The following is a 17,407-nucleotide window of genomic DNA, read 5'->3' as shown; positions in this document are numbered from 1 at the left end:
CGAGCTCTTCGCCGAATTCATATGCAACCCGCCCAGGACTGTTGCTGAATTTGTTTCGGAAGCAACAGCCATTAACAAGATGCTCTATATGCGCTTGACCTCCGCGCCCGCACTAGGGCCCCATGACGCTGCAATTCCATCACCAGATGCCACCACTTCGCCACCTGTCAATCAGCGAAACGCCCCGAGGAAGACAAACATTTGGCGCGCCCCCGACTACTGCCCACTCTGCTACCATAGCGGGGAAGCCGGCCATGTGTACCGCCAATGCCCATACCGTGGACTGCAAGTGTTCACCGTCAACGCGGTGTGTCCACAGCTTGGGGAGCTGGGGAGCGCGCTCATGACATCGCCGACTACCTCACTGCCAGTCAGTAGAGTTCTCGACGACCGTCCCGTTCGCCGTCGACAAACTGTCGCCACAACGATGACCATATACGGCCCAGCCTGGAGCCATCCTGCGGGCCCATATCTGGAAAACTAAAAGCAGCAACCGATGGAGGTGCGGTTGCTGATCGTCGAACTGACAAAGATCCTCCACCACTGACGAAGACGCTGAAAAGACGACCTTGGCAATATATCAACGAGATGCTGCCATCCCGACGAAGCCTAGAAGCAAAGATTACGCCGACAGAAGAAGACCTGACGACACGACGTTCCAGCCACACGTCAACATGGCGCAATCGGGATCCAACGCCGAGACCTAACTGCAACACAAGACAAAGAACCCCCGACTTCGACGTGCTTCTCGATGGCCATGCAGTCACCGCCCTAGTGGACACAGGAGCCGACTATTTGTGATGAGTGGACCCCTTGCCACCCAGTTGATGAAGGTTAAGACTGCATGGGAAGGCCCTCCTACCTGGGTAACTGGAAGATACCAAATAACGCCGACTGGAATCTGCACCGCAAAAATTACAGTTCAAGACCGGACCTACCCTGCTACCTTCGTTATCCTCCAACAGTGTTCACGAGATGTCATTCTCGGCATGGATTTCCTGAACCAACACAGCGCAATCATCGACCTAAAGTCGAAGTCGATAACGCTGTCAGAAGTGATACCGCCGGAGAGCTGTCGTAGTCGCCACGCCTTGTGTGTGCTCAAAGATCAAGAGAGCATCCCACCTCGCTCCAGCATTATTTCCATCGGCACCGAAACACCCGCAGATGTAGAAGGTGTCATCGCGGGTGATCGATGTCTTCTGCTCGATCGTGAAATTTGCGTCGCAAGACGGATCACTTGACTGAATGAAGGAATAGCAGAAGTGGTGCTGACCAATTTCAGCCAGAAGTTTAAACACGTCAACAACGCACGATGATAGCATACATCAAAGAAATTGAAGAAACCAGCAATGGGTTCATCCTCTCGGATTCTGCCGCGTTTACCCTGACGGCCATAATTCGCGAACCACACTTCAACAAAAATCCAAGAACGACAGAAAGCTGAGCTACTTGGTAAGGATTCATTATGCAAAAAAAAAAAGGAGGTGAGGTGTGCAGACAGGACACAAGAGTAGAGAGGTGGACAACACAAACGCAGACTATCAACTGTTGTCCACTTCTCTACTCTTGTGTCCTGTCTGCATGCCTCACCTCTTTGTTGCATAAATCCAAGTCTCCCCGTGAGTAAGCAGCAACAGCTCAGAAATCTCTGACAATACAAAGACTGCTTTTCAACGTCATCGAGGATTCAACACACACCAGTTGCAAAGCATCCATATTAAACCGAAGAGTGCGCTCGACCACTCCACCAGAGCCCTTACTTAGTTCCGATGCGAGAATGTGAGGCTATAAGGCAACAAATCGACGAAATGCTGCATGATAACATCATCCACCCGTCGAAAAGCCCGTGGGCATCTCCTATAGTCTTGTTGAAGAAGAAGGATGGAACCCCGCGTTTCTGCGTCAACTGTACAAGATCACGGAGAAGGACACGTATACCCCCTCCCACGGCTCTGCAATGCTAAATACTTCTCTTCGGTGGATCTCGAGACTGGCTACTGGCAAATAGAAGCTGGACGAGAGAGATCACGAGAAGACCGCCTTCATCGCGCCAGAGGGCCTCTATAAGTTCAAGGTCATGTCATTAATACTGTTCGGTGCCTACAACGTTCCAGCATATCATAGACACGGTGTTATCAGGATTGAAGTGGCAGACCTGTCTTGTTTACATGAAGGACGCCGTCGTCTTCGCTGAAAATTTTAGACAATCACTTCAAGCCTGTTTTACATACAAGTGACGGCACGGCGGTGGTTGCAGCGGCTCAGTGGCAGCGTAACATGCAGACGTAGTTTCATTTCACATGCTTCGTTTTGGCGCGATGCATATTGCTGTGATGCACAGTGTTCCTTGCGGAAAGGGGCGTTGAGCTGAAGGTTTCAGTGGTCTTCAAGAGCTGCTCCTTGCTCCGTATTTCTATGTTTTGGCATGCTTGAGCTGCGGGTTTTATCAATGCATTCAGTTGGTGCTCCACTTTTGTGGTTGTAAACTTTGCAAAAATTAAAAACACTGTGTATCCAACAGTGAACACAACTTTTTGATTCACATTTGTCTCTTTAAGCATTTTACAGGCGACCACTTGAAAGTCTTGCTAAGTACATGCATACGGAATTAGCCACTTGGAAGTAAATGAATGAGTTGGTTCGTATATCTGTGATCTGGGCTTGAAGCACATGCATGTCTGTCAACAGTTCTTGTTTTCGAATACCACAAGGCATTCGGGTGCCATCTCAGCCACACGGATGCAAGAGGCCTATGGACGGCTTTCAAAGAAGCTCGTGACTCTTTTAGCCCCTAGGCATTCGAGTAGAAAGGCAGCGGCCCTTGGAGAGCTCGGCATACTTCTCCTTTTAACTGAATAAACATGACCAACCAAACTACAAACACGCTAGCTCGGAGTTCCGAAGAAGGAAAAAAAATGCACCTACACGCGCTGCGAACAAAACATATGGACTGCCGTTTCATCGCGTCAGTCCGGACCCATATGTGGTCACCACCGAGGAGAAAAGAGGCAAGAAAACAGCATGTGGGGACAATTTGTCTCCAAAGAATTGAACTCGAAAACGAAAGTTGTAAATAAGTGGCAATCCTGAGGCACCAACGAACATGGCCAGTTCGAGCGACGCCGATATTTATGGAAATATATGTCACTTGTGATGACGAGTGCCTTCAGCTTCAGTCCATAATTTCTTCCTAAAGAACCCTCCTCTTTGTTGCAAAAATCCTTCACTTTAGCATCCCAAACAAGTGGATACTGCACAACTTTAGTGATGAACAGCTCATTGAAAACCGTGTGAGGCATTGCAAATGGGCAGTAGATGTCGTCTGCTACAAATATTGTCTGTTAGAACCGTCTGCTCAAGCAGGTGAGTACCCCGGTTCCCCGCGCCGCCCACGCTTTGGCCATGCCCCTGCCACGTGATCTTGACGCCACTGCTCAAGGCGTTCTGCCATTGGTTGCTGCTCGCGAATTTTACTGGCAGCAGACGTCATCTGCTACAAATGTCATCTGCTAGAACAGTCTGCTTGAGCAGGCGAGTTCCCCGGTTCCCTGCACCGCCCACGCTTCGGCCATGCCGCTGCCATGTGATGTTGACGTCACTGCTCACGGCACTCTGCCATTGGTTGCTGCTCTCGCCACTTGCGGATTTTTCTAAATGTTGTGATCGTGATCACAGAGGCGCATGCTGCTTGGAAAACTGGATTTGAGAAATAATAATAATAATAATAATAATAATAATAATAATAATAATAATAATAATAATAATAATATCCTTTATTTCATGAAAATAGTACACATTCAAAAAACCGGTCAGCCCAAGCCATGGAGGCTTGTCGGGCTGTACTCGGCAGTCAGCGACAAGTACTCAAAAAAAAAAAAAAAAAAAAGATTAGCAAGCTATAAACTGAAGCAATTTACAACAAAAAGCAAACTACAACGAAAAAGGAGGCTACAACACAAAAGCAAAGTACCACAAACAAAACGTTAGCTACGAGCAAACGCAAGCTAGAAAAGATACAAAGTGAAATAGACAAGGATACACACCAATCTAGACCAAACGAAACTAATCGAAACTATAGGACGGGCTCTAATGAATGACAACTAAACAGAAGAATAATTAGTTTTGAGGTACAGTTTGAGTGTCCGTTTTGATGAGATAGAGTACACTTCAGTGGGTAAAGAATTAAAAACCTTAGGAACATAACATTTTCTGGTATAACGACCGAAACGGGTATAACACCGCGGGGTAGTGAACGTATTATGGTGTCTCAGTGGTCTGGCAGGAATCAACGGAAGAAGAAAATCACTGTTCCGAAAATGTTTTATCACCACAGTTTGAAAAAATAAAGCTTCAAATGAGAGTAACTGCAAAAAGGAAAATAGATTATTATTAGGAGGAATGGGTCTCATTGTATGCAACGTTGCGAAGAACAGATTTCAGAATAGAATTCAATTTTGCGCACCATGTAAATGAACAGTGATAAAATATGGTAATTCCATATCTAAGATAGCTGTACACAAGTGCGTGAACAATGACTTTCCGGACAGAAAACGGGAACAGGTATCTAGAGTTATACAGAAGACAGGATACTGAACGTAGCTTTTTGCTGATACCTGTAAAATGAGTGTTCCATGTCATATGAGAATGAAACATGATGCCTAAATATTTTACATTAGTTGCGAACTCTAATGGTATGCATTTGCAGTTTATACACTTAGAGTCGTGAACAAAAAAATGGCACAGGACGATCAATTTTTTTATGGGGATTATGAAAGCAAACTAGTTTTGTCTTTTGTCTATTAATTCCAATTCCATTACTTGTACACCAATCCATTACAGACATGGCATCTGCTTGAAGGTTATAAACGCATGTATTAAATGATGCATGAGTTGATAGAAGGACAGTGTCGTCGGCGTACTGGAATATGCGGTATTTTGATACAAATTGAGGCAAATCATTGATGTATAGGATAAATAAAAGTGGAGACAAAACAGACCCCTGGGGAACACCTGATTTTAACATTATTTTTGTACTGGAATAGTCACCTATGCGCACCACCTGAGAGCGATTGCTAAAATAACTAGACATTAACTTTATAAATGGGCCCCTGAAGCCAATTCTTTCTAGCTTATCAAGAAGTAATGTGTGAATAACGGAATCGAAAGCCTTACTTGCATCTAAAAAACGAGCACATACGAATTCATTATTATCAAAAGCTGAATAGATAGCGTCCGTAAATTCTTCTAGTAGTGAAATAGTGCTTTTTCCCTGGATGAACCCAAACTGTGCTTGTGACAGAACATTATTTTTATTCAGGAAATTGGTCATCGTTATGAGCAGGTGTTTTTCAATTATTTGACTGATTGCAGGCAGAATGGAAATCGGTCTGTAGTTCTCTACTTTGCTATGAGAACCACTCTTATAGAGCGACTTAACCACAGCCACTTTTAAATCGTCGGGAATAACGCAATGATCCATATACCCATTAATAATAATGAAGAGAAGGACGGATTCAAGCACAAAAAAATTACGTTGAATATCGTGTATGGAGATACCGTCTATACCAGGTGGTTTCTTAGGTCTAAAGCTAAATAAGATGCTGTGCAAGTCTCCTGCAGTAACCGGTGGCAAGAATGCCGATCGTACAGTATTAGGAACAGCGCTAGACGCATCTGGAGCAAAAGGCTGAAGATGTGAAGACACTATAGAAAAAGAGTAATTAAATTCTTGAACGGCTGACGTAAGGTTGCTGAAATGTTTTGCGAATACATCTTCTAAAGGTTGATTGGTGTTTCGTCCGAATACTTCATTAATAGCTGACCATCTCTCTTTGGGGGAGTGTTTGCTTTCATAAAAGGTCTTGGTGTAATACTGACGCCTTGCCGACCGAATCATGGCGTTTACCCTGTTCCGGAGCTATCTGTACAGATCTCTAAGGTGAGTATTGTTTGGGCAACGCTTACAACGTGACCAAAGGGCATCTTTTTCTTTAATAGCTGTCAGTATATCGCACGTTAGCCATGGAAGTTTGGGGTTGCGTTTTTTCACGGTGATTGTTTTCTGGGCGGTAATTTTTAAAGAACGGATTGCATCAACAAAACACGTATAAGCGGTGGACGTCGTGACATTACGTAAAAATTTGGTCCAGTCATAATTGGCCACAAGACTGTCAAATTTAGCGATATCAAGGATGTTTAGGCAGTGAAGGTTAGGGCGGGATCTAAAGGGAACTTGAAACGCAAGATGACAGCCTACAATATAATGATCGGCCAGTTTACACTTTACTACCGCTGAAACGGTGCTAGCCAATGGGGCTCTTACATTCACATGGTCAAGGCAAGATGACACCATTTTGCTTCCACTGTATTCCTCTCGCCTGTAGGCACTAATGGTTGGACTGACTCCCCATTTTGACAGAATGTTAAGGTACTCGCAAACCACTGGCCTTGATGGCGATAGAGTGTCAATATTAATGTCCCCAATCAGACAAAGTAGACTATTTGGTGATAACGAGTGAAGAAGATCATTTAATTCTGTTAAAAATTGCATTTTCTGAGGGAGGCCTGTAAATAGAAACAAGGCTGATATCGGCATCAGGCACTAAAATTTTTAGTGCAACACACTCGGCAGAGATGAATTTTGTGGCGAACGATAAAACTTTTAACCTTTCATGCACAAACACCATGATGCCACCTCCTCTCCCTATCTGTCGTTTGAAAGAATAGCTGGAACATTGCTTAAGCAGAAATAGGGGAACCAAATCGGCATGGATGTTGATTTCCGTTAGGACGATTACATCTAGTATGTGGTCAGTGTTATGGAAAAGAGCAAGAAACTTGTTCCAGTGACGACGAATGCTACGAATGTTCATGTGTACAGCCGAAAAAGCTCTGTCCTCTTGAAGCGATAAGCTGCAGAAGGCAGCTAAATCATTGCATTTGTGAAAGACAGTGTTCATTGCCGAACAAGCCTATCAAGGTCGGCAAAACCATTGATACGTATTAGAGGTGTGCCTTCTAATCTCCTGACAACAATTTTTCCATTTCTTGACCACACAAATTTGTACTCCATTTCTTTTCCCTTTTGCCGCGCAGCCCAAAACAACTGTTTGTTAAAGCCCGTTAGATTGTCACAGAAAAACAAGGGAGGGATATCTTTGCTTTCAACTAGGGACCGTAATTTCGCACGTGAACTCATCCATATCTCTTTCTCTCTTTCAAAATTCTACTCACGAACCTAACCAGTATGACAGGTGCCCGTTCACGCTTCGCTGGCATTCGATGGATGGCTTCCACATCAGAATCACCAAAAGGCACTTCCAGCTTTTGTGCCAAGTGACCAACTAGTGAAAAAAGTACTTCCCTAGGTTTCTGCGGTAAACCGTGAATTTCCGAATTCGGCAACCTGCTGTACTGCTCTACCTCATTCGCCTCCTTTCGCAGTTGTCCAATTTCCTCCGACTGTTTAGAGGCAACAGAGCGCAGTGTTGCTACTTCTATCTCCAATTTTTCAATGGTGACCTGGCGCTTTGCGTCCGAGGCGCGCACCTCTTCATACCCTTCCGAGAGGAAAGCAATGGAAGATTCGACGTTCTGCACTGATTTGTGAAGTGCATCCACCATAGTTCTCAGAGCGAGAAGCTCGTCTACTTTTAGGACAAGGGAGCTGATGGCGTCTTTCAGCGGAAGTAAGGCTTCTATCTTTGCTGCTAATTCAGATACTGATGCCGAAACAGGCACTAATTCATCTTCCGTCGATGCCTGGTTGTCCGCTAGACAAGCACGGCATCGCCAACTGTCTCGCTTATCTGCTCCCTTGCCCGACATGACACTCTCAGCGACGCCAGCACATTTCTTTCCAAAGTGAAAACCCTGTTGGCATTCCACGCAGGTTAGAAATTTGCCCTCAGCCGGCAGCACTTTCCTACATAAACCACAGTTCGGTTCCATTGTCACCACACAAATCAGAAAGGCAGCAGTCGGCAGCAAGCATGAAACTATTGTGAAAAGCAAAGACTGTGAATACTACGCCTCACCTGCACCAAAGACAAGCATAAGCGTGTGCCGAGCGCTTGCCGCCGACTGCGAAAAAGCTGCTGCGCGGGCGAGACTTTATCCTCCTGGACGATGCAGATGCGCAGGCGCAGGCGTCCTGACTAGTGCGCCATCTTGCAGCCAGTGATTAGCTCCTGACGACAGAAACCAGGCGAGGGCCTCCAGGATGGTTGAAGAACATTCCGCGCCGAGCGCTTGCCGCCGACTGCGAAAGGAGGCCTGCTCAGGCAACGGGCGCCGCGCTTTTTCTAGCCCAAAATCGCTTGCACATGAAACAGGTTTTAGGCGGCTTGCGACAGTACCAGAGGCCATCAAGTCACGAGGGCCCACTCTGAAGCCGGAAAAGTGTTGCTTCGCTTACAATAAGCTTCTGTTCTTGGGCCACTTCATCAGAAAATATCGAGTCTGCCCCGACCCGCAGAAGACAGCTGCCATCTCAAAGTTCCAGCAGCCCATCGACAAGAAGGCAGAGCATAGATTCATTGGCATGTGTGCCTACTACAGGCGCTTTGTCAAGGACTTTTCACGCATTGCTGAGCTGCTGAAACATCTAACCAAATGTGATGTCGAGTTTAAGTGGGAAACACCACAGGCCGATGCATTTCAAGGACTCAAATGACACATGCAGTCACAACGGTACTTGCTCACTTAGACGAGAATGCCAATACAGAAATCCACACTGATGCCAGTAGCATAGGCCTCGGTGCCGTCCTAGTCCAGGGGAAAGACGGACTTAAACGGGTGTTATCTTATGCTAGCCGGTCGCTGTCAAAAGCGGAAGGCAATTATTCTACGACTGAAAAGGAATGCCTCGCCATCATTTGGGCTACAGCAAAATTCCGCCCTTACCTATATGGCAGGCCATTCAAAGTCGTTAGCGACCATCACGCGTTGTGTTGGCTAGCGAACTTAAAGGACCCTTCAGGACGCCTGGCACGGGGGAGCCTCAGGCTGCAAGAATATGACATCGCTGTAATCTACAAGTCAGGCCGAAAACACTCCGATGCCATCTGCCTATCACGTGCCCCCACTGACCTGCCACCGCAGCACTACGAGGATGACAACTCCTTCCTTGGAATAATAAGCGCAGAAGACTTCGCTAAACAGCAACGAGTAGACCCGGAGCTAAAAAGCCTCATTGTGTAATTGGAAGGGAACACTGACGCTGTCCCTAGAGCATTTAAGGGAAGATTGTCTTCGTTCTCACTTCAAAACAATCTACTAGTAAAGAACTTCTCACGAGCCCACGCCAACTACCTTCTTGTTGTTCCCTCAGCGCTGTGTCCAGAAGTACTGCACGCCCTACATGACGATCTGACCGCTGGGCACCTTGGATTCTCCCGGACGCTATCGGGGATACAGGAAAAGTATTACTGGCTGCACTTGTCCGCCTATGCCACCCGTTATGTCAAGACATGCCAATAGTGTTGCAAGGCACCACCGACAAGGCCAGCAAGATTACTATAGCCAATCGAGCCTCCTTGCCGACCATTTCAGCTGATCGGGATGGATTTGTTGGGACCCTTTCCGACATCAACATCCAGAAATAAGTGGATCGTCGTGGCGACGGACTACCTCACCCACTTCGCTGAAACAAAAGCTCTGTCGATAGGTAGCGCGGCCAAAGTGGCGAAATTCTTTGTCAAGAACATCCTGCCGTGACATGGTGCCCCAGAAGTCCTCATCACCGACAGAGCAATGGCCTTTACAGCAGAGCTCACCCAAGCCATTCTGCAATACAGTCAGACAAGCCATCATCATCATCAGCCTGGTTACGCCCACTGTAGGGCAAAGGCCTCTCCCATACTTCTCCAACAACCCCGGTCATGTACTAATAGTGGCCATGTCGTCCCTGTAAACTTCTTAATCTCATCCGCCCACCTAACTTTCTGCTGCCCCCTGCTATGCTTCCCTTCCCTTGGAATCCAGTCCGTAACTCTTAATGACCATCGGTTATCTTCCCTCCTCATTACATGTCCTGCCCATGCCCCATTTCTTTTTCTTGATTTCAACTAAGATGTCATTAACTCGCGTTTGTTCCCTCACCCAATCTACTCTTTTCTTATCCCTTAACGTTGCACCCATCATTCTTCTTTCCATAGCTCATTGCGTCATCCTCAATTTGAGTAAAACCCTTTTCGTAAGCCTCCAGGTTTCTGCCCCGTAGGTGAGTACTGGTAAGACACAGCTATTATACACTTTTCTCTTGAGGGATAATGGCAACCTGCTGTTCATGATCTGAGAATGCCTGCCAAACGCACCCGAGCCCATTCTTATTCTTCTGATTATTTGCGTCTCATGATCCAGATCTGCCGTCACTACCTCCCCTAAGTAGATGTATTCCTTTACCACTTCCAGTGCCTCGCTACCTATTGTAAATTGCTGTTCTCTTCCGAGACTGTTAAACATTAGTTTTCTGCAGATTAATTTTTATACCCACTCTTCTGCTTTGCCTCTCCAGGTCAGTGAGCATGCATTGCAATTGGTCCCCCGAGTTACTAAGCAAGGCAATATCACCAGCGAATCGCAAGTTACTAAGGTATTCTCCATTAATTCTTATCCCCAATTCTTCCCAATCTAGGTCTCTGAATACCTCCTGTAAACATGCTCTGAATAGCATTGGAGAGATCGTATCTCCCCGCCTGACGCCTTTCTTTATTGGGATTTTGTTGCTTTCTTTATGGAGGACTACGGTGGCTGTGGAGCCTCTATAGATATCTTTCAGTATTTTTACATACGGCTCCTCTACACCCTGATTCTGTAATGCCTCCATGACTGCTGAGGTTTTGACTGAGTCAAACGCTTTCTTGTAATCAATGAAAGCTACATATAAGGGCTGGTTATATTCCGCACATCTCTATCACCTGATTGATAGTGTGAATATGGTCTATTGTTGAGTAAGGTCAAAGGTGTTCCTGATTCTATTTGCGATTACCTTAGTAAGTAGTTTGTAGGCAACTGACAGTAAGCTGATGGGTCTATAATTTTTCAAGTCTTTGGCGTCCCTTTTCTTATGGATTAGGATTATGTTAACATTCTTCCAAGATTCCGGTACGCTCGAGGTCATGAGGCATTGCGTATACAGGGTGGCCAGTTTCTCTAGAACAATCTATCCACCATCCTTCAACAAATCTGCTGTTACCTGATCCTCCCCAGCTGCCTTCCCCCTTTGCATATCTCCCAAGGCTTTCTTTACTTCTTCCGGCGTTACCTGTGGGATTTCGAATTCCTCTAGACTATTTTCTCTTCCATTATCGTCATGGGTGCCACTGGTACTGTATAAATCTCTATAGAACTCCTCAGCCACTTGAACTATCTCATCCATATTAGTAATGATATTGCCGGCTTTGTATCTTAACGCATACATCTGATTCTTGCCAATTCCTAGTTTCTTCTTATCTGCTTTTAGGCTTCCTCTGTTCCTGAGAGCATGTTCAATTCTATCCATATTATACTTCCTTATGTCAGCTGTCTTACGCTTGTTGATTAACTTCGAAAGTTCTGCCAGTTCTGTTCTAGCTGTAAATTTAGAGGCTTTCATACATTGGCGTTTCTTGATCAGCTCTTTCGTCTCCTGCGATAGTTTACCGGTATGCTGTCTAACGAAGTTACCACCGACATCCATTGCACACTCCTTAATGATGCCCACAAGATTGTTGTTCATTGCTTCAACACTAAGGTCCTCTTCCTGAGTTAAAGCCGAATACCTGTTCTATAGCTTGATCTGGAATTCCTGCATTTTCCCTCTTACCGCTAACTCATTGATCAGCTTCTTATGTACCAGTTTCTTCCGTTCCCTCCTCAGGTCTAGGGTAATTCGAGTTCTTACCATCCTGTGGTCACTGCAGCGCACCTTGCCGAGCACGTCCACATCTTGTATGATGCCAGGGTTAGCGCAGAGTATGAAGTTTATTTCATTTCTAGTCTCGCCGTTCGGGCTCCTCCACGTCCACATTCGGCTATCCCGCTTGCGGAAGAAGGTATTCATTATCCGCATATTATTCTGTTCCGCAAACTCTACTAATAACTCACCCCTGCTATTCCTAGTGCCTATGCCATATTCCCCCACTGCCTTGTCTGCAGCCTGCTTCTTGCCTACCTTGGCATTGAAGTCACCCATTAGTATAGTGTATTTTGTTTTCACTCTACCCATCGCCGATTCCACGTTTTCATAGAAGCTTTCGACTTCCTGGTCATCATGACTGGATGTAGGGGCGTAGACCTGTACAACCTTCATTTTGTACCTCTTATTAAGTTTCACAACAAGACCTGCCACCCTCTCGTTAATGCTATAGAATTCCTGTATGTTACCAGCTATATTCTTATTAATCAGGAATCCGACTCCTAGTTCTCGTCTCTCCGCTAAGCCCCGGTAGCACAGGATGTGCCCGCTTTTTAGCACAGTATATGCTTCTTTTGGCCTCCTAACTTCACTGAGCCCTATTATATCCCATTTACTGCCCTCTAATTCCTCCAATAGCACTGCTAGACTCGCCTCACTAGATAACGTTCTAGCGTTAAACGTTGCCAGGTTCACATTCCAATGGCGGCCTGTCCGGACAAGCCACAGGAGGACAACTGCCTACCACCTGCAAGCGAATGGTCTTGCGAATGGCCTGAATAAGACCTTCGCCAAAATGCTGGCAATGTATGTCGATCGTCAAACACAGGACCTGGGATGCCGTCTTACCGTAGGTAAACTTCGCTTACAACATGGCGGCGCAAGAAACAACACAGACTAGGCCGTTCAAGCTGGTTTACGGCAGGAACCCAACAACAGCTCTTGATGCCATGCTGGTGCACGTCACCGATGAAGAGAATCTTGATGTTACCATCTATCTCCAGCTCGCCGAAGAAGCCCGACAGCTCACCGCCTGCCTGCGGATCAAAAACCAAGAGAGGACTGACAGCTGACACTACAACCTTTGACAATGCTATGTTGAGTACCAGCCCGGCAATGATGTTTGAGCTTGGACCCCAATATGCCGAAGAGGACTTAGCGAGAAGCTTTTACGCGTTATTTCGGACCCGACACAATCATCTGACGCATTGGTTCACTCAACTGTGAGATCATGCCAGACAGCATTTCGATATCACAGCAGTGCTGCTCATGACCTAAAGTAGTCCACGATTTGTGACTTAAGCCGTTCTACCAGCGCTAATGAACTTTGGGACTTCGCATAGATTAATTTTTGACTTTCTTTTTTTGGACTGTGTTACTTTGGTCTTTGTTTCTTTGTTGTTTTTGTTTAATAAGTGTCATTTTGTGTTTCACTCTCATTATGTTTGTAGCATCGGGAAGAGGCTTTTTGAGAGGGGGACATTGACACGTGGACTTGGTTATCTTTTACAGGTGAGCGCTTTTCACCGTCAAACAAATGTTATCGCTCTAAAAGACATGTTTTTGCCGCAATTGAACACTAACAACAGGAAGACACATAAAGACAACACAGGCCTGTGTTGTCATTATGTGTCTTCCTGTTGTTAGTGTTCAATTGCGGCAAAAACATGTCTTTTAGCAAGCACCAACTAGGCCAACAAGCAGTTCTGTTATTGCTCTGCGCAGGATTCGCCCGCAGTATCAAGTTCCTTGAAAGTTATCAATGGTTCTGTTGTCACCGAAGCTTGTGTAATGTGATAACATATGCGACGCGAATTGTGTAGAACTTTCGCGTAGACACATGAGCAGCACCGATTATTCTGGAACCTTCGATGACTCGTGTATAAAAGCCGACGTGCTTGACTGGCAGATCAGATTTTCAACAATCGCAGATTGTGTTCACCGCTGCCGCCGTTCTGCCACCGTGTAGCCTGTTCTTGAGGCTCACAAGTTCGCCCAATAAAATGCTAGTTTTGTCATTCCCAGTTTTGCTGCTTTCTTCACCATCACTACTATGTGAGAATATTTAAGTCTGAGAAGACTTGACATAAAAGGCATGCGCTGTCGGTGTTTTTGCTTGGTGGCATTTGTTTGTGGGCTGTCATTCTCAAAATTCCGAAGAACAACCCTGTCAAAAATGTAAGACAAGGTATGAGCAACGTCAGTGATAGAATATAACCCGCGTATACCGAATGTGGCATATTCAAGCAAGGTATGGCATATACATATTTATTTATTTATTCATTTATTTTACAAGTACTGCCAGTCTTGTTACCAGGCCTTAGGCAGGAGTAGGCATTTGAAATAACAAAAAACATATATGAAATATGATCAAACAAGATAACATACACTGAACAAGAATCTGCATAAAAAAAACAACATCAGAGAAACCTGTCACAATCATGATTTGATTGGTAAAAACGAGAGATGAACGCTATGGTTTAATCACAAAGTGCATATAAAGAAAAGCAAAACCTGTCACAATCATGATTTGATTGGTAAAAACGAGAGATGAACGCTATGGTTTATTCACAAAGTGCAGAAAGAAAGGATGAAACCGTTGGACATTCGACAGTTGTGGCAAGTAGTGCGTTCCATTCGGAAATCGTGCGCGGGAAAAAAGAATTTTTAAATGCGTTAGTCCTGCAGGTAAAATCTCTAACCTTTTTGTTGTGATAAGAGCGCGTGTAGCGGTGACTAGCCGGTAGAATATATGCTGTTTTATCTATTCCTAATTGATTGTTATAAAGTAAGAAAAAAAATTTCATTCTGTCCCGGTAATGCCTTATTGCAAGGTTTTCCAGTTCTGCAGCTTCTAGAAGAGATGATGGGGATGTGCACCAGCTGTACGAATTGAAAATAAACCTGGCTGATTTTCTTTGGACACACTCAGTTTTTTAGTGATGTTGGTTTGTGTGTGCGGATCCCAGACAATCGCAGCGTGTTCTAGAATGGGTCGGATGAATGTTTTATATGCTAAGAGTTTTATTTCAGGTGAAGCGTTTCCTACTGATCGCCTTAAATAGCCTAGTTTCTTCATTGCTTTATTATAAATGTATGTTACATGTTCATTCCACCTAAGATCTGATGTTAATACTACTCCCAAGTATTTGTACATGGACACGACTGATAAAGACTGGTTGTTAATGCTATAAGTAGGGGAACGGATTCTTTTTGCGAGTAACGGTCGTTGCAACAGTCTTTTTGAGGTTAATACTCATCTGCCATTTTGAGCACCAGGTTTGTATTGCATACAGCACGGTGTTTAAAGCTTCCTGATCATTTGAATTGCGTATTTCGTTGTACAAAATGCAGTCATCTGCAAAAAGCTTTATCTTGACGCGTATGTCACTGATGACATCGATAAAAGATAAGAAAGAGGAGTGGCCCTAACACTGATCCTTGTGGAATGCCTGAGTCTACAGTTGCGGGTTTTGAAGCTGCATCGTTGACCTGAACACTTTGTTTGCGTAATGAAAAGTATGCTGTAATCCAGTTAACTAAGGCGTCGTTCTTTAAAGTGGGTTTTAGTTTAAGAAGTAGTTTGGAGTGAGAGACGTGGTCAAATGCTTTTTCAAAATCGAGAAATATTAAGTCTATTTGGCTTTGTCTATCTAAAGCTGTCGCTAAGTCATGAACTGTTTCTACGAGCTGAGTTACTGTAGAAAAACCTCTCCGGAAACCATGTTGTCTTGTGTCAATTATTGCGTTGTAGTTAAGAAAGGCGGAAATGTGCTTAAAAATTATGTGTTCGAGGATTTTTGCGCATGTGCATAGTAAAGATATTGGCCTGTATGATGTGAGGAGAGACGGATTCGCTGTTTTTTGTATGGGGATGACTTTCGCTTACTTCCAGTCGGTTGGAATTTCTGCGCATGACAGTGATTTCTCGAATATTAGGGTTAAATACTTTGAACACCATTTGGCGTACCGGGAAAGAAACGCATTCGGGATTCCATCAGCTCCGGGCTATTTTTAGCATCGAGGTTGAGCATAAGTGCTAACACACCTTCCTCAGTAATTGTGGCATCACCAATCGGCAGAATGTGTTCATAGCTAGGGAACTGTGGGCTGATACCGTCGTCACGCGTAAACACTGAGCAGAAATATCGGTTGAGCGCATCTGCGGTTTCGGCACTGTCGGTTCAGGGGGGACACCCTTCTAAAATTTTCATTTCTTATTTGTGGCCACAATTTGATGAAACTTCCATCACTTATGTATTTTGACATGTTGATTTCAAATATTCAATTGGTTTTGCTATGCAACAAGTACTTTTCAAAATATAAGCAATTCATGTTTTTTTGTATGGACTAATTTGGAGGCAAGTTCTCTCTACAATGCTGGCTGTTAATGAAGGAGACTGGCACATCAAAATGATGTTGAATGATCAGAGGTTGCAGTGCTACAAGAATGAATGTTCTAAACTGATTTATGCCGAAGTTACAGCATGTCAAACTTTTGTAAGCAGAAGGCATTAGTGAAACCCTGGAGCAATTATTACTTTTTCAAAATTTCTGTAATGATATTTGTTCACATTTTAAGCCTACTGCACTCCCAATTTGTCCACCTTTCTGACAAAAAAAGAATTATTGCAATAAGATGAGTAGAACCAGAGATATCGTCACTCCAAAACTACACTACCATCAAAAATGTCGTTTTGAGGAACCGAGAAAAACTATTTCAGGACATGTTCATGGTGATTGCGGCAAATGCTTGAATACTAAATTGATCAAGGATGATACAGGGGTCCAACCAGGCAAGAATGAAACTTTCGCTTCTTTAAGGGGGGACACTGTAATTCAGATAATGTTCATGATGTTTTCCATCAATATTCATGAAACTTTCCATTCTTGTTAAGACTTTTGTGCTGATTTCAAATATGTAATTATTTTTCCAATAGGCCATTTAGTTCTGAAGATAAACGAAATTCATTGTTCATAATTTGCAGACACAATAGGGGAAAAGGTGTCACCGGTACAGAGTTTAGGTGCAGCTTTATTTTTTGGTGATAAGGGCTGCCAGAACTTTCCTGGGGATGAGACGAGAAAATTTTTTAGTGTTATTTTTTGATAGTATTCTTTTGCTTTTTTTATTTTATCAGCTAATAATGGTACGCAAGCCAAGAAGCCAATCGCTTGCGGGAACAATCGGGCGCTGCTTGAGTTGTTTTCTTGCCTTTTTCAGTTTCCGCTCTATTCGTACTACTTCTTTTGTTACCCAAGGATTGCGCTTCTGCAGCACTTTTTGCTTCACAGGTACAAAATCACGGACATATTTCAGAACCAGGAACTTGAAGTAGCCCCATATTTCAGCAATAGAATGCTCGTTTGATTCACACATGGTATGAAATTCCGGAAAAGCGCCATCTAGGGCATCCAATACATCAATATCACTGGCACGGGAGAAATCTGGAACAATTCTTTCTTGTTTTTCAATCTGTGGAGCAAAATTCACTTCGAACGTAAGGT

The 17,407-nt window shown here is 44.4% G+C and overlaps 1 protein-coding gene across 8 annotated transcripts in view; it reads left to right on the top strand.

Moving 5' to 3' along the window:
* LOC142587326 (egl nine homolog 1-like) overlaps positions 1 to 17,407 on the top strand; it is a 249,396-nt gene that overhangs the window by 183,848 nt on the left and 48,141 nt on the right. For 2 of the 8 annotated variants that reach the window (XR_012829463.1, XM_075698234.1), the window contains exon 8: positions 13,351 to 13,411. The exons of 5 other annotated variants lie outside the window; for them this stretch is intronic. Coding sequence is in view for 2 of the 3 variants with exons in the window: in XM_075698234.1 (XP_075554349.1) it covers positions 13,351 to 13,411 (61 nt within the window). In the remaining variant the exon portion in view is untranslated. Of the gene's footprint in view, positions 1 to 13,350; positions 13,412 to 13,624; positions 13,736 to 17,407 lie in introns of those variants that run through there. One more of the 8 variants, XM_075698233.1, reaches the window with a different exon arrangement.

The sequence above is a fragment of the Dermacentor variabilis genome, chromosome 7, assembly GCF_050947875.1.
Source record: "Dermacentor variabilis isolate Ectoservices chromosome 7, ASM5094787v1, whole genome shotgun sequence".
Classification (NCBI taxonomy): Eukaryota; Metazoa; Arthropoda; class Arachnida; order Ixodida; family Ixodidae; genus Dermacentor; species Dermacentor variabilis.
This window is presented reverse-complemented; position numbering and strand designations above follow the sequence as displayed.